Raw genomic sequence first — 26,699 nt, 5'->3', positions numbered from 1 at the left:
AAATTTCATAGCAAATAGTGGGGAATTAAGGACTTTGAGAATTTATCTTGGAAATGAAAGCTGTGGAAGTAAGCTGATAAACCAACAAAGATAAAACAGAAATAAGCCTTCAGTGTGAGCGGTTATAATGGCAAACTATAAGCTAATTGTTGAAATCAACAAAGGTTAATCCAGTGCTGATGGGGGCAGAGTACATTTTTACACAAAACTGCAGAGCACACCAATGAGCTATTCTTCAGTTTACATTTACTTTCATAAGAAGAGGGAGAGGGATTTTCCCCCTCAAATTATTATAGGGCCTTGTCAATTTTTCCCAAGGGCTTCTCTCAACTCTCCAGCATGCACCTCGTTCTCTTGGAATTATCCTCCTCAGATCTCTCTTGTCCATTTGTCATCTAGTCAGATTCTGTCAATGAGTTTCAATCAATCCAGTCGTCACTTCCATCAACTTCATGAAATTCTATGGCCTGAGCATGATTTGTGGTTTCACTTGGCAATCAATTTACATTATATTGTGAAAATTCATCTGAATGGCAGGGGTGAAAGCTAATGGTGAGGAGAGAGAGACAGAGAGAAAGTGGTATTTAAAAGGGGTCTAAATTTAGAAGGAGTCAGTTTATTGGAGAATATTCTTATTCTGTGACAATCATTACACCTCCTCAGGCAACCTCTGACTGGGGTGTCCCATAAAGAAAGTTTAGATTACAAGGTCCTCCCTTAGGTAGGTGTGTGCTCTACTTGGGACATTCAATGACTTGATATCTTAGAAAGTATCTTTAAAAAAAAAAAAAAAGAAAGTATCTTTTGATGAATCCCTGTGATGAGGAACCTTGAGCTTCTGAGATTAAAGCCACCTAACAACCATACCTACACCGTGATCCTGAAGTCCACAGGAATGAAGAAGCAAGTTCTCCAAAACGGCAGTACTCCTGCCAACTGACAGTTACCACTGCTACTGATAATTCATTGCTATTGATAGCAATGCATTGATATTTTAAAAAGAGACTTCCAGCTTCCCCCACCCCCTTGCTGGAAACTTGGACGGGATAGACTACTGGATTCAGGTTTAAAAACAGACTCAGTTCTCAGGAGAGTCTCAAAGACTTCAATCACTCTACAATTTTATAAATTAGGTCTTTATCTTTCCTAACTCCTCTGGCCTTCTGCTTGCAGATGACTTCACTGCAAAGCCATCTGTTAATTGCAATGATTAGTATCAAGCTATCAGAATAGTTTAAAGAAGAGGGAAATTAAGCATCCTTTTAAAAAATATTTTTCAGAAAGATCCTCTTCCTCTCATCTTTATAAATTGTTGACAGGAAGAGTCACTAAAGCTGAAGAGGACAATGAATCGGTTATGACATCTTCTTTCAGCCCCCAGACACAAGTATTCTTGCCTACTTATTTGAAGAGGCTCTACTGATTCGAATTAGGGTCAAAGGTTTTCTCTACCTTTTAATTGGGAAGTTCCCCTCAATGACAATTCTCAACTTCTCTGTTGCATTTTGTCAAGTTCCTCCTCGAAGTTACAGCCCCTAGGTCACCTAAAATTCTATCATTGTCCTGCCGTGGAAAACAGGTCCTCCTTCTCCTCCATGCCCTCTGAAAGAAAAATATACACAGCTGCATGCATTCACAGGCACTTGTGCATGCGCACGCACGCACACACACACACACACACACACAGACATGGCAAGGTCAGCTTCCTCACTCAGAAGCCAGCCCTGATCTCTCCATGAGGGACCTGCCAGGTCAAAGGATAGAAGAAAATTGTTTGTAGATGGTGGGTGACCAACGCCCATCATTAGGTTCCTTTGAAGTAACGGCACTTTGTCTTCAAACACCCAACACTCAGAGTGCCCGTCACTCCACTGTGAAATATTGGTATGGGCAAGCAGTGGCAATAAAAATCCTCAAGCCCCTTTGATTTCCAGGAGGTATTTATTTTAATGCATTCTGCCACCCTCTGACTCGATGGTGTCCATCATGACCTGTCCACCCTGGGCTGGCTGGCTTACCCAACCAGCCATTCCTATTCCCACTCTGACACTTCAATAAGGGACAGGGGGTGATTAATACTCCCTGGGCCAATGCTTAGCCCACATCCCGCAGGCTCACACCTGCTTTTAATGGACATCCTCCACGCTTCTCCTAATTGCGGAGGGAGCCCTTTGAAAATGGGCACCAGTGACCCGGGCCTCTAGCTCAATCCGCTTCTCAAATAATAAACACGAAAGCATAGACATTTGTCACCACTCTGGGCTGTTGCTGGGGCATTATAATACTTATGTGTGGGGCTACATCCCAGGGGACATTTGAACTACGGATGGCCTCTCCTTTCTTTTCTTAGCTCCACAGATTGTGTTTCTGACTTTTTTGTTTCTTTGGGTCTGTTTTTATCTACCATTCATTGTGGCCCAGTTTGCTCTGAGGCTTTGCTATGAAAAGCTGATGCTGAGATAAGTAGATACAAGTGGGATTTTTCCCAACATGGAGGGAGTCTCCAGATGTCCTCCATGAGTCCATGTGGTTGGGAGCAGGACCACACCCTGAGGCTTTGGGAAAGTGACAAGTCAGAGGCTTCTGCCTGGTGTCTCTGCTCATGCTGGGGTTGACCCCCCAAGGTCACTGTGAGCACATGGGGCAATGTGCACAGTAGGAAGAGGCACCTGCTTCACTGCTGGGCTGTGGCAGGGAAAGAGAGGAGCTGACAGCCTCAGAGTCAGAGTGCAAGACTGGGCAAACTGGGTGGTAACTGGACCACAGGCCCTGTAGGCACAATTCACACAGCCATATGTGGAGGGCCTGCCCATGCCCTACCCAGCCTAGGGCTAGGGCTTCTCCCTAAAGAGAAACTAATGGGTCCTCTAGCCCAACACACCCATCCTGGTACTGAAGCTACTTCTAGCCACTTGAACAACTCTTTCCCCAAGTGTGAACATGTCCTGCTGGTGGTGGCCTGGGTGACTCCCTTTAATGATTATGTATTGGTTTGGTTTATAATAGAACTTTCCTACCCAAACTGCACATGATAAGAGCACAGACAACGTGCATCATTGAACACTAAATGTCCATGTGGGCCACCACTTTTCTCACTTAGAAACACATTTTTAGGTCAACTGTGGCCCCCAACATGGTATGTCCCAGTCTTAACCTGAAGAACCTGTGGCAGTTGGACAAAGAATCTTTGCAGACGTAATTAAATTAAGACTCTTAAAATGAGATCATCCTGGATTTAGGATCAGCTCTAAATCCAATGACAAGTATACTTATAAGGGAAACAGAGGGGGAAATCTGATTCACAGAAACACAGGGAGAAGTCTATGTACAGATGGAAGCAGAAGCCGGAGAGATGCACCCACAAGCCAGGGGCCACCCGGAGCCACGAAAAGCTGAAAGAGGCAGGAAGGCTCCTTCCCTAAAGCTTCTGGAGACAGTGTGAGACAACTGGCCTCCGTAACCATAAGAAAATTATTTTTTGTTGTTTTAAGCCACCAAGTTTGTGGCAAGTTCTTCAACAGCCATAGGAACTAGTACAGGTGGTGCCTAGTGGAGCACTGGCTTCAGTGGCTGGCCCCTGCCTCCCACGGGGCCCAGTGCACACTGGCCAATCAGGGCTCCATTGGCCTTTTCCAGGGTCTGCATTCTTGCCCATGAGCCCCTACTTACCACTCCTCAGTCCAGAAAGCCTCTGCTGTATTCTCCCTACATGTGCATTTCCAGATGAAGCCCTACATCTCTGGAGAAAACTTCCCCTTTGGGTTTCTCCCCCAGTGCTGACCTTGTCCTCTGCAAACAAGAAAAATTTATTACATGCCCCACACTCATTTGGCACTCAGCACCTGCCAGTTTTTACGCAGGTATGCTTATCGTGCTCAGCAGATAGTAACAATCGACATTTATCATCTGCCGTAGAGTCTGCACGGTGCCTGCTGCATATAGCAGCTCACCTGACACTCACACTGAGCCACTGGGTAGGTAAAACCTTTATCAACAGCTTAGCTGTGCAGACACAGATCCCAAGGGGGCAGCTAACTGACCTGCTGTGTCATCCCCAGTATGATTTGAGCAAAGGGTTGAACACCTAGTAAGTCCACTGGCCTGTCTTCACCCTAGACCACAGCAGGGATTGTTCCTCTCCTCTTCAATGCACAGCACAATGCTTAGGAATATAAACATGGCAGCTGACGTGAGCTTCCAGCAGTGGCCTGACTTAGCTCTCTTTAAGGCACTGGCAAGAGAGCTGGTGGGAAGGTTCTGCCATTTGGAACAACAGGCAGAGTTCCAGTTGGTTCTGTGGAGGGGGCAGGTATCACCCAAGCAACCCCCTTGGGCAGTTCCCTTGGCTGCATCTATTTGAGAAGAAGGAAAGTAACAGAGCTGAGGATGTGGGCCACAGAAGTGAAGAAAGGATCAGCAGGGCTCTCTGGGGCCTTCGGCCTCCCATCCCCACCTCATCCCAGCCTCACCCACACCATCATAACCCCCCACATTCCATAGCAAAGATGATGCTTTTCCTGGCCAACCTGGGGAGCAAATACTTACCTTGATTTAAATTCTAAGAAACAGCACACAAATCCTTGTCCTTGCCTCTAGGAGAAGCTTTTGGGGATGGCAGGGATGGGAGCAAGGTAGAGCCATCTGCCTGCAGGGGGCACTGGAGCTACACAAAGGGGGAGGGGAAGTATCCCCCCCCCCCCCAAACTGTCCCCAAGGACCAAAACCTCAGCCATCAGACACAGCCCAAGGTCAGCCCCTGAGCCAAACAGACAATAATCAGCCACAAAAGGATGGTAATTTGGTCACTGCTGGCCAGATGGGACCCTGCAGCCTTTCCACAGATGCTCTTCATTTTTCCCAGTCAACACCTTGCATAGGGGCTAAGGCTGGGCTGCTGTTGGGGAAAGGGGGAAGGTAGAGAGAGAATGGAGGTCCCGAGAAGCGCAGCCATTTGCCCTGGTTGCCCAGCAATTACAGCTGAAAATAGGCCTTTTTCCTGGAAGCGCTCTGCATTAGTTCATCCTTGATTTATTTCTGAGCATGACAAAGCGTGCGCCTCTGCTGGCCTCCATGTAAGCAATGTTCCCTGCAGCTCCCACGCGTACTAACTGCTCATCTTTCTCTTCCACGCTGACTCTCAAGCCCCCCACTGACCCCCTGCAGCCTGAAATGGCCCTATAGAAAGAATCAAGTAAACTTCCTTTTAAAAGATAGGAGAAAGCGGAGGCACCAAGAGTTCTGACTCATGTTCCCGAGGTCCTGGAGCAAATCTGTCCCCGGCAAGGGACCCAGCACACATGGCCAGGAGTAAAGAAAGTGTGCTGACTTCTCTATATTCTCACCCAGGATTCTCCCCACTAGTTTGAGGCCAAACCTGTGTCATCATTCCTTCAGGGCAAGGATGGCTGGCTCCTGCCCATCCTGCATCCCCAACCTCCATAAGGCGCCTGATGCCTCTGTGTGCCCAGTGTAGATTTGCCTCCAAGAAGAACATTACCTGTCATTTCTGAAGAAGGCTGCTTGGGGGTTCCGTGTGGACCCAGCCCCTCGAGTTGGGGGAGGTGGCAGTCTTTTCTCATCACCCTGAGTTGCCTGCGGGGTCCGCTCCCCCTCCGTTGAGTGCGGCTCTGTAAGAAACTCCCTTTGTACCTGTGGGATAGAGAAGCACGTGTGCAGTAGCCCGCCCTGGCAATATGGGCCCAGAAGCCCCCACACACAAACATTTACAAAGGCCATGCTCAATAAACCCCAAATCCCTGTGGGATGCAGCTTGTCAACTTAGAAATTCCTTATCCTTCCTGTCCTCCTTTTCCCCTCTAGGATGTGGAGACAATACTGGGACCTAACTCTATGAGGTCATTGGAGGGACTACACAAGATCATGTGGATGAAGTGCTTTCCATGCTATTCAGCACATAGCAAATGCTTACTAAAGGCTAGTGGATGTAATTAAATACTGAATCATATGGTCCTGACTACTTAAAAAACATGCTGCTCAATACAACTTCCAGCAATGACAGCAATGTTCTATAATCTGCACTGACCATGTGCAGCTATTGAGCATTTGAAATGTAGTTAGTATTTCTGAGGAACTGAATTTTACTTTATTTGATTTTAATCAATTTAAATAGCCATGTGGGACCAATGGCTTACTGTATTGGACACTATAGGCTTGGAGGATCTACTTTGAAAAAACGGGCACCACAGACTTTCCATCGAGAGAAGCCCTTCCAGATCATCTCATCTCATCTCCAAAACAGTATTCACATCCCAGTGGGAGGGCATGGCAAGGGTTGAGAAAGAATATACTAGAGCTTTTATTTATTTTCTTCCAGACTTTCTTGTATCTATTGCTATATGCCCTTTATAATATACATAATACATTAGTAAAGTACAATGTGTGTATAATTTCTAAGTAAATAGTTATGCATTTATTGGCATATTCAACCAAAAGTGCAACCAAAAACAGACAGCAAGCTGGTCTCATGCCACCATTTTGCGGCCCAAGAACCAAGACGCAGCGCAGCTGCTAGGAGCCCTAAGACACACAATACTGTGTGGCCAGGTGGAGCTAGACCCTTGATCCAGCACTCCATACCACTTTGCTATAGGCCACCATCAGTAGTCAGCTCTCTGAAAAGACCTTTGCACTGCTTCTCTCTACCCAGTCAAGTCACAAGGATGCCCCTTCTTTTACAAGCCTCAGTTTATGAGAATTCTACTCCCAGATGCTCTTCAGCCTGGAGGGAAGGTGAGGCGACCTGCCTGGCCATTCTCCTTTGTCATTTGAGCTACTGCCAGCCTCCAGCTGCAGCCCCCTAATCACCACGGCTGCTCACAGAATTTTAAATAAGATCTGCAGAATGCTGTATTCTCTTAGGCACTGATTTTTATGGCATCACAACAATGAGAAAGTGCCTTTTTTGTTCATCTTTTCTGGAGTCCGTGTTTGGGAGAGGCGCCACTCACATGGCACTGCTGCCTCCCTGGCCTTGGGCAGGAGCTGTCATTCCCCAGGGGTGCCTGCCTTGTTCTTTGAAGCAGTCGTCCCCGCTTGTCAAGTCCACAGGTTCCTGAAAGAGCTATCTGAGCCAGGGTAGGGAGCTAATCACAAGCCCCTGAACCAGTCAGGGCTCCTGCTGGGCCTGGGCGGAGAGTGATTTCAAAGTGTAGAGACAAAGGGAGGTAGGAAGGTGGGGGGCTGCAGGGAGAAGTCTTCTCTATGTGCTGCCGTGTCACCTTTACCCCAAGTCAGTGGGTGACTGCCACAAGCTTGCAGGTGTTAAGAATGGCACAGTTTGAACTGCAGGGAGGTTTTGCTTTTTGGAAAGTGGCCTAGTGAGGGACTGCTCAATGAAAATCATTAGGAGACTGTGAAAGAGTCCCAACCCCTGAATTCAGGTCTCAGGAAAGTGGAATCTTGGCCCTTTTGCCCTTGGGAGAGCCCAAGTGGATCTTGGTGTTGCCTTCAAAGCAGTATTTTGTTTAGTCATGGGCAGGGTCTGTTGCTCCCTCTCCTGGGTTCTCTAGAACATTCTGTATGCACCCCTCCTGGAGCATCATCCTCTGGGCATGAACACACAGGGCGTGGCAGGGGAAGCAAGCCTGTCACCATCACCAGCCAAACAAGGCCTCCTGCAGTTTAGCAGATGCCATGAGGACCTGTCTCAACTGCCATCACTCAGCTGCATATTGTATTCCAGATGCCAGGATGTTGGCTGCTAATGACTCATATTTACCCCCTTCTCAAGAGGGCTGCCCTTTGGCTGATGGGAGCCATCTTGCCTGAAGAGGCCTGGGTGAGCTTGCACATTCCCCAGGAAGGACCCTTAGCCACTGACTGACGGTTGCAGGGATGATAGCTCTGCCCCTTCCTCTCTGAGCAGGACCATCTCTGGTGCATCTCATACTCCAGAGCTTCCCATGGGATGAGGCAGAACTAGAGACTCAACACCAAACCTTGTTTCATCCTTCCCTTGCCCTGGTCTGCTTCCCTCACTCCTGAGAGCCCTCTCTCCGCAAATCCCCTATCCAGGAATGCTCATCTCAGGCTCTGCTTCTGGGGAGCCCAACCTCACACACAGGAGTGGAGCATTTCCCTTCTCCTCTGTCTCCCAGTGGCCTATGTCCCCCAGAGATGCTCCAAACATCCTGAGCTATGCTAGGATCCTTATAAATATGTAGTGTTGCTTTTGTGTGTGACATTGTTCCATGGAGCCATTCTTTTTCTCACCGCGGTTTTACTCAAGGTTATCTTCACAATCAACCTAGGTTTCTGTATTTATGTCTAATTCGCTGTGAGCCAACCTGCAGAGTGGTTCACAGGGTTTTGAATAAATCTGGCCATTTAGGGCCCAGATTTTAAATTTAGCTTCTATACTTGATGTGTATCCCCTGCGCTCCTGGTCTCTCTCCAGAGGTCTTCCTTTAAGAGTCTATGTTACTACTAGTTATGTAAGATCAGCACAATGTTTTTGTTGATAGGCCTCATGGAAAACTCATCAGAAAAAAGCCTTTTTACCCCACATTAGCCCCAGCAGAGATACTGGTGGCTGGCTGGCCAAGGTCAAGGACTCAGGAGGCACCAGTTTTAACTAGAGTTCAGTGAGTTGCTCTCAAGAGGAGGCAGGGTAAAGTTTGTGTCATGGATCTTGAGGCTGGCAGAAAGCCACTGGCCAGCCTGCCTACTCTAGCCACACCCTCCCTGCCCCACACACACTCACTGCCCCTTTGATCAGCCAAGTCTGAGGGAAGGAAGGTAGATTCAAGGAGAGGGTCAGGCCCCTTCACACAGGCTTATGGGGGGGGGGGTGCAGCGGGGAAGGGAAACGTGTGTTGTCATACTGTTCCTCTCATTTGATCCGACAGGGAATAAGGAAGCAAAAGGAAGCAGAGTGGAGCATGCAAACCTCCAGTGTCCCACTAAACAGGAGAGCCCTGGTGAATGTGACAGATGTCTCAGCCAGGGGTGATGGCAGCCAACACAGCTCTTGTGTGCATCTCCACCTCACCTCAGAGATTGTGCTGTCTCCCCTGAGAGTGCTACCTCACTGCACAAGTAAACTGTGTCACGACTGGAGTAAGCAGACACGTACCTCAGACAAACATCTGCTTCAGAAGGAAAGATCTAATATTCTCAGCACCTAGCTTTCTCTGCTTCTCCCATCTTCAATGATTAACACATATTTTAGGGTTCACACCGCATGCTTCTCCCATGTGACGACCCCCAATCTCTTCCTCACTCATTCTGATCCACTTGGGATTTCACAATTCATTGTTCCATTTGTCAGAAGCTTCCTAGAACAAGCGTTTCATGCTTCATACAGCACTGTACACAGTTACAAATTAATCAATAAAATCCAATTCCATGGTCCAGCGCTTGCTCTGGGCACAGCAGAGGCGTAGTCTGTGGGCACTCTGAATCTCTATGCCTCTAGTTAATGTCAGGGCAATTAGGCATCCAAGGATGAATTTTCTACATTTTTCCAATTCCACTCTGAAAACGGATCCTGCATTTTCTAATCCCTCTCCTTTAGCTCATGTACTTTCATTAACGAAAACAGCCATTTTCATTACACTGTGGTATTTGGAGTTGGCAATAAACGAAGAGACAAATGAAATCAAATGGAGGGCTCAGAGATAAACTCCAGGTATAAATGGGAAGTTAAAATATAGCAAATAAATGAGGAACAAAAAGTAAATTAATCCAAGGGTCTGCAAGCTTTTTGTATAAACATCCAGATAATAAATACCTTAGACTTTGCAGGCTACATACCACCTCTACCACATACTCTATATATATATGACCTTTTAAAATGTAAAAACCATGTCTAGCTCACAAGGACATATAAAAACAGGTCAAAAGTCAAATCTGACCCATTTTCATATGGACAAAAGTAAAAATAAATCCTTCCTAACATCAATATAGACAGACAGAACATAAGAGAATATGTATTTTTGTGTTTGTGACACTGGGAGACTGAAAGTAAGGAAAGATCTCTTAGGAAGACCAAAAAGTAATAATCATAAAGGAAAAGGCAGCTCCACCTGACTACATCAAAGTATTCACCTTCTTGATGATAAAAAGAAGTCCATTTCCAATAGTACAGACGACTAGATACTCTGGGCTGACCACTGCCATACTTACTCCTATATTGAAAAGAACTAAAAATGCAAATTAAAATATAAAAATGTTTAAAACTTCTATATAAATGTATTGATGTTCTGATTAGGAAGTAAGATGTACTTAAGAATCAAAAACCAAATGAAAACTGAAACCTGAAAAGGTAAGAGAGTTTTCATTTTGAGGGTATTTGCCAAACTAGGTGAGCCAAATCTTCCATTTTTATGATCTGGGGGCTAGGGAGAGCAGAATTCCAACCCAGAATCTACCCTACATGCAAATCAAGTGGAAGACCCAATCTCTACTCCTGCAAAAGCTGAGTACTCTGAGGGTCATACCTTCAAATACAGGTGAATTAAATACACCCTTCCCAGGAAATGCTGGAAAAACTCCAATCTTATCCCTAAGTGAAAGGGGTGAAAGTCTCTTCTGTTAATTTCGTAACAATAAGACAGTCTTCAGGATCCCTGGGTGGCTCAGCGGTTTGGTGCCTGCCTTCAGCCCAGGGCATGATCCTGGGGTCCCGGGATCAAGTCTCACATCCGGCTCCCTGCGTGAAGCCTGCTTCTCCCTCTGCCTGTGTCTCTGCCTGTCTCTCTCTCTCTGTCTCTCTCATGAATGAATAAATAAATAAAATCTTAAAAAAAAAAAACACTCTTCTCATGAGTTTACAATCTGAATTCATATAACACATGACACAAAAAAGCCTAAAACTAAGAATTTTATTTAAAGTAGTGCCCAAGGACACCCAGGTGGCTCAGCGGTTGAGCACCTACCTGCCTTTGGCTCAGGGCATGCTCCCGGGGTCCTGGGATTGAGTCCCACATTGGGCTCTCAGCATGGAGCCTGCTCCTCCCTCTCTGCCTCTGTCTCTGCCTGTGTTTCTCATGAATAAGTAAATAAAATCTTTAAAAAATCTTAAAAAATATATAGTGCCCAGTGCATGCCCTCAGGTACCTAGCAGAAGCAAAGCATATCATTACTGGAGAAACACACCTCCAACCCAAGTCTCTTCTTCCTCTGTCTATGTCTCTGCCTCTCTATCGCTGTCTCTCATGATTAAATAAATAAAATCTTTAAAAAAAAAAAAGTCCAAAAACAAACAAGGAAAAAAGTTACAAGTGAGAGCTAATGCCTAAAACAGAGTCAGATGTGCCATGACTTCCTATGTTGGCATTATCAGATGTAAAATATTAAATGTGTTTTTAGAAAAGGTTGCAAATAAAAGTAAAGATTACAGAAATTTTAAAAAACAATTCTAAAATTCATATGGAACCACAAGAGACTCCAAATAACCAAAGCAATCTTGAGCAAGAGCAACAGAGCAGGCACATCACACTTATTGATTTTAAAATATATTACAAAACCATAGTAATAAAAGTATTATGGCACTGGCATAAAAACAGACATATCGACTAATGGGACAGAATAGAGAAATAAACCCACACATTTATCATAAACTGATTTTCAACAACGGGGGCAAGAATACACAATGAGAAAATGACAGTCTCTTCAAAAAATGACGTTGGGAAAACTGCAAAATAGTGAACTTGGACCCTTATTTTATACATGCAAAACATGTATAAACAGTGCACATGCAAAACAGTGAACTTGGACCCTTATTTTATACCATATACAAAAATCAATCAAAATGGTTTAAAGACTTAAACATAAGATCTGAAATTATAAAACTTTAAAAAAAAATAAAAAATAAAACTTTTAAAAGAAAACACAGAGGAAAAGCTTCTAGGTATTGGCCTTGGCAATGATTTCTTGGATATGACACCAAAGGCAAGAAAAACAAAAACAGCTGGGACCACATCAAACTAAAAAGCTTCTGCACAGCAAAGGAAACCATCAACAAAATGAAAAGGCAACCTAAAAAAATGGGAGAAAATATCTGCAAATCATTTATCTGATAAGAGGATAATACCCAAAATATATGAAGAACTCACATAACTCAATAGCAAAAAAAATAAAAAAATAAAAAATAAAATAAAAAAAACCCCAACTTTAAAAAAAATGGATAAGAAGACCTGAGTAGACCTTTCCCCACAGAAGTCATAGAAATGGCCAACAGACACATGAAAAGATGCTCAACATCACTGATCATCAGGAAAATGCACACCAAAACCACAATGAAATATCACCTCACACTTGTTAGGATGGCTATTATCAAAAAAATAAAAATAAAAGATAGTAAGTGTTGACAAGGATGTGGAGAAAAAGGAATCCTTGTATTGTGTTGGTGGGAATGTACACTGGAATGTCCACTATGGAAAACAGTATGGAGATTCCTCGAAAAATTAAAAATAGAACTACCCCTATGATCCAGCAATCATGCTCTTTGGTGTACACCCAAACAAATTGAAATTAGGATCTCAAAGAGGTAACTGCACACTCACGTTCAATCCAGCATTATTTAGAACAGCCAAGATATGGAATCAACCCAAATGTCTGTCAACAGATGAATGGATAAAAAAGATGTGGTACATATACAACAGAATATTACCCAGCCTAAAAAATGTAGGAAATCTTGCCATCTGCTACAACATAGATGAACCTGGAAGTAAAATAAGCCAGATACAGAGGAACAAAGACTACATGATCCCAATTATAGCAGAAATCCAACACAGTCAAACTCATAAAAACAGAAAGGAGAATGATGGTTGCCAGGGACCCCAGGAAGAGGGAATCAGGAGGTGTTAATCAAAGAGTACAAAGTTTTACTTATGCAAAGTGAATGAGTCCTAAAGAACTACTGTATACCACAATGCATATAGTTACCAATGCTGTACTGTATACATAAAAACTTAAGAGGGGAAATCCTATGCAAATATTCTGTCCAAAAAAAAGGAGGTGGAAAGAAAGAAGCCTTTAGAAATTATAGGTAAGTTTAGAACATCATATATGAAGATGGTCTCACGGGTATATCCTCATCTTCAAACTCATCAAGATGTATACATTAAATATGTACAGCTTTTATGTATGTCAATCATAGTTCAATAAAGAAAAGACTGAAGATCAAGACTATAAAAATGGTCAAGCAGATCTGAAAAATAATTAAGTGTAACTTTTTGGAAATAAAGCATAATATACACTAATAGTCAAATTTAACACTCGACAGATGAGTAGAAGTTGAGGGAGGGAGACAATTAAGAGGCCATTGCAATAGTCCAGGGGCTTTTTCTCCTGACCAACATAGTTTAACAGTAACTAGATTTATTCTCCCAAAGAAAAAAACTAGGCAAATATATGAAAGAATGGTTTTCAGGACCAGAGATATCAAGTAATTAAAGCAGTGATCCCTTGAGAGTAGAGAAACAAATGAGGTAAACCTTGTAATTGCTCAGCTTACTGGTAACAAAATTTATCAGGTCCAGCACCATCTGTTGGAAAGACTATACTTTCTTTTGAAGCTTTGGTGAAAATCAATTGACCAAATACAAGTGGCCTATTTCTGTACTGTCTCTTCTGTTCCACTGACCTATTTGTCTATTTTGATGTGAATACCATCCTGTCTTGGATATTTTAGCTTTTATAGTAAGTCTTAAGGTCAGGAGGTGTAATCAAAACGGTGTGATGCTTGCATCAAAACAAATAGATGAACAAACAGTACCAAAACAATTATATGTCCACATGTAAAAATAGGAACTTTCATCTATACATCACTTGATACAGAACAATTAAGTAAAAATAGATCATAGGCTGGAATGTTAAATCTAAAAGTATAAAACTTTAGAAGAAAACCTGGGAGAAAAACCTTTGTGGCTATGAGTTAGGCAAAAACATTGTGGTTATGACACCAAAAGCACAATCCAAAGAAAAGAATGATAATTGGACTTCACCAAAATTGGAAATATATGCTCTTTAAAAGACCCTGTTAAAGAGTGCCTGGGTGACTCAGTCGGTTAAGCATCCGCCTTCAGCTCAGGTCATGATCTCAGAGTCCTGGGAAGGAATTCCACATGGAGTTCCCGCTCAGAGGGGAGCCTACTCCTTCTTCCCACTTGTGCTCTCTTGTGCTCTCTCTCTCTCTCTCAAATAAATGAAGTCTTTAAAAATATATAAATAAAAGAACCTGTTAAGAGAGTTTAAAAAAAAAAAAAAGGCACAGACAAGTTACAACCAGAATGCAGAAGAAATTCTCAAAATTCCGTAAGAAAACAATCCATTTTTATAATGGTCAAAAGATTCGAAAAGATACTTCACCAAAGAAGACACATGAAAGGCATATAAGCACACGAAGAGATACTCCACATCATTAGTTATGAGGGAAATGCAAATTCTAGCTTTTGGGATACCACTACACACCTATTAGAGTGTCAAAAGTAAAAAGAGTGGCCACACTAGCTTGCCTTGCTGGCAAGGCTGTGGAGAAGCTGGGGCTCTCACACAGCGCTAGAGAACTGTGAAATAATACAGCCGCTTTGGGAAACAGTCTGGCATCCACCACACGATCCAGACATTGGACTCTTATTAACTCAAGAGAATTTGAAGTATATATCCATACATTTCAGAGTCTGTTCCTCTGTCTCTTCTCTGTTCATTGCAGGTAGGAGATGGGTGAAATAGGTGAAGGGAGTGAAGAGCACACTTATCGTGACCAACATTCAGAAATGTACAGAATTGTTGAACCACTGTATCATACGCCTGAAACTAACATAACATTGTACATACATCATACCTGAACAACAAAAATAACCAACTCAAAATTTTAGAAAATAAAGTATATGTCTGCAAAGACTTGTGTATGGGTATTTATAGTAGTTTTTATTTGTAATAGCCCTAAACTGGAACAAACCATTAATGTCTACCAACAAGTAAACGTATGAACAAACTATGACATATCCACCCAATGGCTTAGTATTTAGCAATAAAAAGGAATGAATTATTGGGTGCCTAGATGGCTCAGTTAGTTAAGCATCTGACTCATGATTTTGGCTCAAGATCATGATCTCTGGGTGATAAGATCGAGCCTGGTATTGGGCTCTGTGCTCAGTGGGAAGCCTGTTTCTCTCTCTCCCTGTGCCCCTCCCCTTGCTCACATGCACTCTCTCTAAAATAAATATTTTTTTTAAAAAAAAGGAATGAATTATTGACACGTGCAACATGGATGAACCTCAAAATAATCAGGCTGAGCGAAAAAGACATAGACCTCGTATCCTGAAAAAGAGCATATATTGTGATTCCATTTCTATAAAATTCTTGAAAAAAAGACTGCTGTATAGTTACAGAAAGCACACCAGTGACTACCTGGGGATGGGAGGAGGGAGGACATATGGAAATTTGAGGGATTTTTGATAATTATCGTGATCATGCTTTTGGTTTCAAAGGTGTGTACATATGTCAAAACTTCTTAAATTATACACTTGAAATATATATAACATTACAATTCAATACACCTTAATAGAACTTTAAAAATAGTAACTCAGGGGGTTGAGAAAATTAGTAAAATTTTAAAGAGAGGTCTGAAAAAAATATCCAGATTTTAGCACAGAAAGACGAAGTTATGGAAAACAGAGGTTAAGACGCATATAAGAGAAGATCTAAGATACTTATTTCAGTGTTCCAGAGAGAGAAGACAGAGAATGGGATAGAGACAATGTTTGAAGAATGATGGTTCAGAATTTTCTAGGTACACATCAATCCACAAATCATAAAAGCCCATGGATTCCTAATGGAATAAATAACAGTGACATACACTTGTATACATCAAAATAAAACTATGGAACACCAAAGATTAAAAGAAGATCTTAAAAGTAGCCAGAGATATGAGACCTTCAAAAGAGATGAGCACACTAATAGCTGACTTTTCCGCCACAAAAAAAAAAAAAAAAAAAAAAAAAAAGGAAGCCAAATGACAGTGCAGTAATAGCTTTGATGTGTGGAGAGAAAGTAACTGTCAGCCTAAGGTTGTATACCCAGCAAAAACATTTTTCAACACTAAGGAAGAAATAAATGTATTTTCAGACTAATGAGAACATAATTTTTCTTCTTTTAGAGAAGTTCTAAAAAATATGCTTCAGACAGAAGAAAACAATCCCAGAAGTAAGGCCTGATATGCAAGTAAGAATGAAGAGATAAGATATATACAATTATATGGGTAAAAGATATAGAAATGGGCTCAAAAAGACAAGAGAATAGACTTTAGAAAATATTCACAGTATGTATAATGGCAAAGTACAAAATAAAATAATGGCAAAGTACATACACAAACCTAGAATACATACCAAATCCTACATATTCTGGGAGGGCACAGCATATAAATCTCCTAATAACAAACATTAGTAGGAATATGGGAGCAGGGCAAACTTTCACTCATAGCTGGAGGAAATATAGTGACACACCTCGTCCAGAAAGCAATTCAGAAATAATATGTAAAGTTGAAAATGTGATTACCTGATAACCCAGCAATTCCAGTTTCAGGTATATTTCTGAGAAAAACCTCTTGCATTGTGCCTAGGGAAGCATGTATGTATATGCATTCATTCACTGCAAAGTTAGCAAAAAAAAAAAAAAAAAAAATGGAGACAATTTAAGTGCTCATAAATAGGGGAATGGACAATAAAATGTGTTATACGCATGGGAAGGAGCACTCTACAGTACTTACAATGAATGAATTTGACCAACATGGCTAGATATTCAAAAACATGATACTGCGTTTAAAAAATCAACTGAAGTATGACTAATTCAGTATGATATTTATACACGTTTTAAAGACCCAAACAATTGTATTTATTATTAGCATATACACTGATGCAAAGTATGAAAACACAGATTGAAACAATCAGTACCAAATACATAAAACTACGTAATATTTATGTATATATACACAGAATATATGTGTATAATATAAATATACACTATATAATGTAGTATTTTATTTCATTTTTTTAAAGGCTCAGAAACTATGACAAAATGTTAATATTTGCTAATTCTGGATCATTACCCAGGAGTCTGTTACACATTTTCTGAACTTTCCTGCATTTTTAAATGTTTTTCAAAACAAGAGGAAAAGAGAATAGAATATCCGCTACACGGGTTTCACCATGTGCTGGGAGCTAAGGCCTACGGAGAATCTCTGCTATAGTATTTCACTTTCTGGTGGATGTGAAGACAACTGAGAAAACAGGCCTCTTTCTCAAGGAAACGACATGTGAGTGGATAAATGAGAGAGAGAACACACATACACACACGAGTGCATAGACAGATACATAAATTGATGCATACGTGCACATATACATCATACACATGTGGATGGAAAGACAGTGTGGAATAATGCCCCCACCCTCAGAGATGCCCATGTCCTAATCCCCAGGGCTGTGACTATGTGACTTCCCCTGCAAAAGGGATTTCATGAATGTGGTTAAGGGCATAGACCCCAAGATGACAAGAGTATCCTGGATTATCCAGGTAAACTCAATCTAACCACATGAGTCCTTAAAAACGAAAGAAGAGGCTAGGTCTGAAAAGTGAGACTGAACAAGAAGGAACAGAGACATGAAGTGTGCAAGGAACCCAGCCCACCTTTGCTGGGTTGGGATATGGAAGAGGGGCCACTGGCCAAGAAGCAAAATTCTGCCAATCACCCAAATGAGCAGGAAACTGATTCTTCACTGGAGCCTCCAGAAGGAACACAGCCCTGCTAACACCTTGATTTTGTCAGGTGGGATCCGTACTGAATTCTGATCTACATACAGAACTATAAAACAATAAACTGGTGTTGTTCAAAACAAAATTTACATTAAGCTGGTAATTTGTTAGAACAGCAACAGAAAACTAGATCAATAGATTAGGTAGGTAGATAGATGGACAGATGAATGACAGATGATAGACCCTTCATCGAAAAGTTTTCCTGTTTGGTTTTCTGCAAAGTAAATATACATTAAACAAATTCTATGTTATTGTAACTTCTGTTTTAAGCTGGCCATAAGTTACTGTGTGAGAAATGGATAGATTTCAATATACTAAAAAGAAAAAGTAAGCTCTGTGCTTGGCCTCCTAGACAGTGAACTTGAAGCCCTTTTAGGCGAGGTACTACCTTTCAGAATTTTCCCAACACTGGCACTCAGACTGGGCACTGAACCTCTGTTTCTGAAGATGGACCAGATATGAAAGAGAAAGGGAGAGGACACTTCTCCAAGAAGCTCTATCATCTAACTATGCTGTCCATCACCAGAAAATGAGACCTTGTGTGAGTCAAACAAACTGGTCATCTCCTTTATCAAATTTCTACAGGCCAAATACTATCAAACCAGCGGCTTAGTAAGAAATTTTCCTTTAAAGGGAACTCTTTTCTTAAAAGCTCAGCATTGTATTCCCTTCTGAACACCTCCCCAAAGATGTGTGTCCTTCATTAAAAGGGCAAGTCTTATTAGCAACCACTCATCATGGGTGGTATGATGGAAGACACTGGGTCAGAAAACTCAGAATGAAGCTCCAATTCCATTAGCCCTGGGTGAACCAGGGAAAGCCATTTCTGGCGCACATACCCTTTCACCATTGTTGGTGTTGAAAAAGTAAGCTACCACGGATTCCATGCCTCAAAAAAACAAATTCTGCCAAAAAGCTGTGAAGGTAATAAAACCACATAGTGGGAGGGAAATGATGGGAGGGAGAACATTGAGGTACAGAGGTCAGGGAGGTCCCACCACAATAGTGACATCTAAGACAAGGGGGAGCCAGCTGCATGAGGAGCCAGAGGTGAGCAGCGCAGGAGGTGGTAGAGGGATCTGCAAGTGCCAAGGTCCGAAGCCTTGGGAAGCTGGAATTAACTCAAAGGACAGTCACAAGCCAATAAAGAAAGGCACAACTGACGGCTGAATCATGGTCATCCAATACATGCTCAATGAATATAAAAATTTCAATGGCCTCATCCTCATTTCACCCAGTCGGGGGGGCTCCAGGATTCAGACCCCTCCTCCTTGTTTTACACTGGCACCAATGCCCCCTCCTTACCTTCCCACCCACAGGCTCTTACTGACAAGCTCACTGATGGGGGAGGCAGTCTTTTGGCTCCCACAAGGCCAGAGTTAAGACCAAGATTTGCAAACTGAAATGTAACACAACAGGGAGAGGTGGGGACTGAGGCAAGCTACAGAACCCAGGCACTGCCCACAGGGGTGGCCACTACTCAGCTGCTGCCATGCAAGAAGGCAAGGCCAGCCTCTCCCCACAGCTTCAAGATAAGCTAGAAATTCAGATTTTTTTTCGATTTTATGTATTTATTCATGAGAGGCACAGACAGAGGGAGAAGCAGGCTCCATGCAGGGAGCCCGATGTGGGACTTCATCCAGGGACTCCCAGGATCATGCCCTGGGCCAAAGGCAGCACTAAACAGCTGAACCACCCTAGAATCCCCTAGAAATTCAGGTTTTTATGTGAAATCTCCTGGTATATACTTGGCTACTAAGAGTCAAAAATTTTAAATACAGTCAGGTCTAATGAGATCCTCACCCAAGCTATGTTTGGCCCAGGAGGTGTTGCATACCTCTCCAGGCCTCCCAGAGCATCAGCCTGGTACCACCAGGCTAGTTCAGGAAAGCTTCCCCTCCACATGTGCACAGTGATTATCTGTTGTATTAGTTAAGCTGAAGTCTTGGAAAGGTGGGAGCAGCCAATGAGACACACACACTTGTCCCTTACCCCACATCTCCTGGGACCATGACTGAGGCCCAGAAACAGGCTTGGCAGCTGTCACTCCATGTCAGCCCAGTGCAGGAATACTGATGGGACAAGGCCACAGGCTAATGTCCCTATGCTCCTAGGATCTATGAGCAACTACTTACTCTTTTTCTTTTAAGATTTTATTTATTTATTCATGAAAGACACAGAGAAACAGGCAGAGACACAGGTAGAGGGAGAAGCAGGCTCCCTACAGGGAGCCCGATGTGGGACTCGATCCCAGGACCCTGGGATTATGACCTGAGCCAAAGGCAGATGCTCAACCACTGAGCCACCCAGGTGCCCCAGCTACTTACTCTTTGGTGTGGCTCACATGCAAACTTTCCCTGGGGGCACTATCCCTCCCCAACTCTGCATGGCTCAGGGGTTTGGAGTAGGGCTGGATGTCCCTGACTCATAGGCAGTGACCCTTTTTTTGTTCATCTATGAACAGCTGGGCTTCCTTTGGAAAGGATGAAATGTGGTTTGGGGCAGCACAAAGAACAGCTCCTCCAAGAGTGCTCCTGGGGCTAGCACCCCAAGCATCATCTGGGAACCTGTTAGAAATGCAGACTTTCAGGCCCTACCCCAGACCTGAGAAATGTGTCTCAGCATCACGAGGAAAGCCAGAAAACTCCAGGTGACTTTCATGCCCACTGCAGGCTGGAGAGCACAGGGCAAGCTGCTCTTTGGGACATGGGCATGATTACTGATTCAAATCTGGGTCCTTGGAGAGGCCAATCGGTGTCTCCAGGGGGGAGGGGGGCATCACTGTACAGTGCCTGGCACATAGCAAGTCCTTGGTGATGCCAGCTCTGGAATGTGATCCCGGCAGACAACTGAAACAGAGGTAGGAACCTCGTCTCAAAGCCTGTCCAGAGGGAACATCATCTCTAGCCACAGAGGTTCTCAGCAACTATGGAGAAGAATTAGGAATTTTCACTGCCTCTTGAAGAATATCTCAGCCTTGGGTCAAATACTGATAACTGGGGGAGAAGGAAGGGGAGGGTAAGGGGCCAAGACGTGGAGGAGGAATTTGGGAAATCATCAGGCCTCCGGGTTCAGAGTGCAAATTCGAGAATGGGAGATAGGGGGGTGGGAACCATATGAAGTCACTCTGAGCAGACAGGAGGCCATGGGAAAACCAGATCCAAGAGCCTCTGGGGCAGCACAGAGGGGCTTGGGCCTGGTGAAAGAGTGGCCTTTCCCCTCATCCCCAACGGCTAGAAGGTTCTGAAAAAGGGGCAAGACTATCAATGATGAAAAAGTGGTATTAGTAAAATCTATGCATCCCGTCTGTTGTCAAGAGATGCTGTGCATGCAAATATCACAGAGAAAAGTCTGGAAGGAAGCACCCTGTGTGCTAGTGGCATTACCAGAGCAGCGGCAGTACCAGGATGCTTTACCATCTCTTCTTCGCTGGCCTGTATTTCCTAACTTTTCTGCAAAGGATATGCACCACTTGCATAAATAAAAAAGCAATAAAAGCTGTAAATAATTAACACGCTCTCTCCTCAGGACTTAAACGGGTGGATGTGTTTTCAACTCAGTTATTTCAAATATTTACTGGATTCCTGGCCTTGGAGAGGTGCCCCCGAAAAGCACACAGTTGGGGAAACTGTGCAGTTGCATCGATGGGGAACAAACCGATTCCTTTACCCACAAACCTCCAGACTCTCACCCTATACAGATGCCTCTGGAACCCCCCTTGCAGTTTCTGACACTGGACACATGTGAGACAGAGGTGGTCACACACCCTACCTTCTGGAGCGGATACTCAGCTTCTGTTTCCCGCTCCCCCGAAACATCTTTGCCTTCCTCCACGGCAGTCCTTTCTTCCATTCGGGCTCAGATACCCGTTCCTGGGACACCATCCTTGAGGCCACTGGGCAGGAGAGCTGAAAATACCAGGCATGTTGGCATCATAAAGCTCAAAGCCCTATGGTGTTAACTGGAGGCCCAGGGAACACCACAGCCAGGTCTCCCCCACTGCCCCAACTCCCCCTCTCCAGGAACCTCCATACCCAGTACCTAATTGCCTTTGGAAGGAAGGAGGGCCAAACTGGGTCTCAGATCCCCTGTCTAGGACTTAGCATATTCTTTATTAATCATCACTCTCGGGACAAAGAACAGCCTACAAGGCTCTAGAATCCAGGCCCTACCACTGTTGTGTACGATTATGTCAGAACAGAGGATCTGGGACCCTCTTCAGCTTCCCTGGCCCAAGACATCCCAGAGTAGGACATAATCCAGACGCATGGACTTGCTCTCCAGATGGGACCACAAACTTACCACTTAGTCACCAAGTAAGAGCTCCAGAGCGTCCGGCCTTTCCTTTTAGCCACTGCTCCCAGGAAACTTGGATGAAAGTTGCATTTGATCATAGTAATAGTTTCCTGAGTCCCTGGTATAAAAACTCATGCTTTCTTTTTTTAGTTTTAAGTAATCTCTATATCCAATGTCAGGCTCAAACTCACAACTCTGAGATCAAGGATCACATGCTCTACCATCTGAGCCAGCCAGGTGCCCTAATAACTCTCACAAACATTTAAGAGATGGTGTTTCACCTGGAGTTTCTCTCTCGGTGACAATTTCTGGTTTATGATCTTATGTCACCCACAGAGCTCTCCTGGGCAGTACTTCATTTCACTTTTTGCTGCTACTGCCAGGAAGCTCAGAGTTAAATTTAGTATCTAGTGATGAGAAGCATCTCATCTAGGATCTTGAGTACAAAAATTCCTTCCTTTGAAATATATTTTTTCATGATTTAGTTTTGTGTACACTTTTGGCCTTTATCTTATCCTGCCACGTATCGAAGCCACACCTCCCTTGGGAGCAGGCTGAGAAGACATTATCACAAACAGCGGGTGTTTCAGGGGTGCCTTCAAGCCCCCTCTCCATCATTAGGAATCCTGCCTGCCAAGCACACTCCCCCAGCCCCGGGGCCCCAGGCAAAGGAGGATGTTACCTTTGATGTCTGGACCTGCCCTCCTTCTCCCAGGCCTGTCCTCGTCTGTCCTCCCACCATTGCCCTGCTCACGGGCTGGGCATCTGGACCCTTGTCCTGGGGGCTGCCACCAAGGAAGTGCAGTGCCAAGTACACAGAAGCGGCCTTTTCCTTCTGCTCTCTGGGCAGAGGCAGGCTTCGGCTCAAGCAACACCACGTGAGTCGGGGCTCAGCCCTCAATGATGGGAAAGGGCTGTGGGCCCTGAAGCTCCACCCAGTGTCTGAGTGGGTACACGAGGCCAGCTCTGGCCAGCTGGGAGGAGTGGGGGCCGAGAGGAAGGAGTGGCAGGAATTGAGCCCAGCCAGAGGCCCTGAGGGAGGGTCTTCCGGGACATTCTCAGGAGTTCCCCCCAAGTCCCTGCTGAGTGCACAGGGACTCAGGACACCCCCAGACAGCCTGGCTCCCACCGCAGTCCTGCCCATGCAGGGGTGTCGGGTGTCAGGGGTCCCACTCTTCCGGGTAGCACACGTTGGGGTGGGCAGGAAGGAGGTTTTCTCCCTAGGGGCTCCAGTAGATGAGCCAGGGGACTGTCCCGCTGTTGGAGTGCCAGTGTCCATGTCTCCTTTCTCCTTTCCCTGCACACCCTTGTTCTTGCCCCAGGGCCTGGACCAGCTGGGGTCCTCTTCAAAGCTTTCTGCCCCACCAAGGACCAAGCCCGAGGCTGGGCAGGGAGGCAGGAAGGTCCCCAGCCCTGACCCAACAAAGGATGTCTGTTCTTCGGGCCACCTTCTCCTACAGAGAGGGTCCTGGACTTGTCCTGGCCCCAGGGCCACAGGAGCTGGTGGGTGGGTCTCTCCCTGAGGCAACCTGAGGAGGTACTTGGGGGGAAAGAGGGTATCTACCAGGGCAGTGAGGGCACCAGACGCCCGAGACTGAGCAGCCAGGTGGGATGGTGCTGCAGGATGTGGCAAGATCTCTTCCCTCAGCCCCACCTGCCTCGGGGCCACAGAAGGAGCAGCAGAAGCACCGCAAACCTCTAAGGGCTTGCACGGCTGCCCAGCTCTGCCCCTCGCCACGCTATCAGTGCTCTCACGTAGCCCCCCTGGCTTATCCCCAGAGTCACTGTCCTGGTTCTGAGATGGCAGAGAGGTGGCCTGCAAAGGGCCACCTGGGACCTCCGTTTCTGTTCCTGGAGGCTCTGATTGCTCCTGGCAGCTCAGCTTCTCCACTTTCAGCTTCTTCCTCTCTGAGGGGAGCTTGTTTTCTGAGGCCTGGGGCTCCCCAGAGCTATCGCTGGGCCGCCTTGGCACAGTGTGGGTCCACGGACAGGTCTCCTTTCCCCCACCATCACAGGAGCCTCCTTCCAGCTCAGGGTCTGGCAAAACTGGTGTGGGAGCCTCTAGGTCACCTCCCTTGAGGGGACCGGGTGCTGGGGGCAGCTGACACCCCAGCCCCAGCCTTTCATCTGGAGAAAGCAAAGGGCTTTTGCTGCCCAAACAGGGGGGTTCTCTGCAGTTGAAGGTGGAGGGTGAGGTGGCCCTGTTCACCCCAGGCTGGTCACTGACTCCTGCTCTGGTGACCATCTCCCTCTGCTTGGGGGGCTCTATCACCAAGAAGCCCTCCGGGGCCAGTGAACTTCTGCAAGGTCCTGGTTTGGCTCCCACAGGTGCATCCCCATCGACAGGGTACCTCCTGTCCTGGGACGAGACTATGCCCTCATTCCCTGGTAGCTCTTCCTGGAGAGGAAAGTCCAGCTCTGTCCTACTACCCACTGTCACCTCCTTCACCTTCTTGCCTCCGTGGCAGCTGGTTTTCATTTTCTGGTAGATTCTCCTGAATGTCTCATTCCCATACACCTGCCACTTATCCTGGGAGAACATCTTCAGCTTCCTCTGGCTGCATTTCTTATTGGCTGCTCTGCCCTTGCTGGCTGCCCCCTCCCCAGCAGCAACTTTGTTTCCATCTGGGTCTTCTGCAGGGGCCAGGCTGTCTCCAGTAGGGGGAAAGAGAAGGTCCTCCACAGCAGCCTGTCTGACCAAGGCCCGAGGGGGACCACTGAGGACATCCACCAGTCGGGTGGGGGCAGGCTTGGGGCTCAGAGGTTTCTGCCTCCTGGGGCAGGCGTCCCTGGGGTCCAACGGTTCCTGCCAGGTCCTGGTGCCCTCGACAAAGGGCAGTGAGTTGCTCCTGGTGACAGGCACACACGCCACGGTAGTGGAGAGCTGAGTGGGGACAGAGTGAAAGAAGAGCGGCCTTGCCCTGTCCGGAGGGATAAAAGTGGACCGGGCCGAGCTGACAGTGGCAGGCCTCCTCCGGCTAGGCTGCAGCGCCCGAATGTCAAAGTGGAAGGAGTCCTTATAGGTGTAGGGCATGGGCAGGTCGATGCTACCTTGCTTGCACAGGACCGTCTTGCGGGGCCGCACATTGTCCAGCTGGGAATCGTCCACCACGGCCTGGTTGTGGGAGATGAGCCAGGCAATACGTTCCTCCAACTGCTTCTTCTCCAACTGCAGGCCAGGTCCCCCGGGCCCCAGGGCCACCTCCCCCTCGGACACGGTGTTGTGCTCCAGAGGGCTGCCAGGGGCCGGCGGCTGCTCTGCGCTGTCCGAGCGGGACAGGTAGCCCGAGTCAGTGCTCTCACACTTCCGCAGCCGGCCCTCCGAGGCTCTGGCATCCCAGGGCTTCTCTGAGGACGTCGCCATCTGCTGCTGTTGCAGGGAGCACAGTCGGCTGGCAGTCGGGGATGTCTGCTCTGGTGGCTTAAACCTTGGCTGGCAGCCAGCCAGGGCAAGCCCAGGGGAGGCTGGATGGGCAGCAGCATCCATGGGGGTCTCTCTGTCAGCAAATGTGGACCCTGGACAGGGAACGGCTTCCAACTTCAGACCCAAGGTCTTGGTAACAGAAGGTAGATGCATGGCAGACACTGAGCACTGCCCAGCACCTTGGGTGCCTGGACAAAGGGGTCTCTCTGGTCGGGCCCCACCACCCACCCTCTGGCTGCAGCTGTCCCCCATGCCATCTGCTCTGGAGCTCTCTCCAGCCTTCTCCCCCTCCTCCAGGAGGCTGCCCCCACCTCCATCGGACTCTGAGGACAGCCGAGAGTGGTTGAGGTGGGTCTGGGTGCGTCTGTGCTTATACAGGTTGCTCTGGGTCTTAAAGGCAATGCCGCAGGTGGCACACGGGAAGGGCCTCTCACCAGTGTGGGACCGGATATGCTTCTCCAAAACACTGGGCTTCAGGCAATCCCGACCACAGTGTGGGCAAAGGTACTTGCCGGCATTCCGTACCTTGCCAGGGCTACCCAGCGTGGGCCCCACGCCTGGTGACAGGACAGGCAGAGTGCCCACAATGTTCACGGTGAGCGCCGGGGCTGCTGGCTTCCCCACGTGAGTAGGGCCTGGTCCTTCAGGCCGCAGCAGGGGGCTGAGAATAAAGGGTACACTGCCCCCGTCCAGGCTGTGTGTCACTAGAGGGGCACGTGGCTGGAGGCCCCCTGGAGGCACTGTGTGGTACAATGGAATGGGCAGGGCCTTCAGGAACACGGTAGGGGCCAGACCCTGCTCCGGTGGCAGAATAACAGGACCCAGGGTCAGGTGAGGTGAGACCTGCCCACCTGGGGCTCCTGGCTGTCCAGGAGCAGGAGCTGGCTGGTCCCTGGCAGGCGAGGCAGGGCGAGTGAGTTCTGGCACCTCCATTCTGTATCATCTGGGTGGCCCAGGATGCCTGGCAACCTGTAGGCAACAACCAAACTTTACCATGGGTACCTCTCTTTTCTCATCATGCAATAAACTCTTCCCTGCCCCCACCTGGCATTTCATCATCCCATTGAAGCCTGGTAACAATCCCCTGAGAGAAGTACTGCTACCCCACACTACGAAAGGGAAGACAGAGGCTCAGAGAGAAGTACTTGACATGCAGCTAATACATGGCAAAGCAGGATCTGGACACAAGGCTGTCTGAATA

At 46.1% G+C, this 26,699-nt stretch overlaps 1 protein-coding gene across 1 annotated transcript; it reads right to left on the bottom strand.

Moving 5' to 3' along the window:
* ZNF831 (zinc finger protein 831) lies at positions 1-26,431 on the bottom strand. Its single transcript, XM_072799735.1, has 5 exons — positions 22,757-26,431; positions 21,550-21,686; positions 5,498-5,649; positions 1,453-1,602; positions 1-546 (listed from the first exon to the last, which is right to left on the bottom strand). Exons 1-4 carry the CDS (start codon positions 26,429-26,431, stop codon positions 1,556-1,558), a joined length of 4,011 nt encoding a protein of 1,336 aa, XP_072655836.1. The 3' UTR covers positions 1-546; positions 1,453-1,555.
* Between the last annotated feature and the right edge of the window lie 268 nt (positions 26,432-26,699).

Source organism: Canis lupus, chromosome 26 (assembly GCF_048164855.1).
Source record: "Canis lupus baileyi chromosome 26, mCanLup2.hap1, whole genome shotgun sequence".
Classification (NCBI taxonomy): Eukaryota; Metazoa; Chordata; class Mammalia; order Carnivora; family Canidae; genus Canis; species Canis lupus.
This window is presented reverse-complemented; position numbering and strand designations above follow the sequence as displayed.

Coding starts and splice junctions, on each gene's coding strand:
- ZNF831 (XM_072799735.1), bottom strand. CDS start 26,431: ATGGAGGTGCCAGAACTCACTCGCCCTGCCTCGCCTGCCAGGGACCAG. Junction 21,687..22,756: donor GGCAGGTCCAGACATCAAAG/GTAACATCCTCC, acceptor TGGTATTTTCAG/CTCTCCTGCCCAGTGGCCTC. Junction 1,603..5,497: donor GCCTTCTTCAGAAATGACAG/GTAATGTTCTTC, acceptor TTTTTCTTTCAG/AGGGCATGGAGGAGAAGGAG.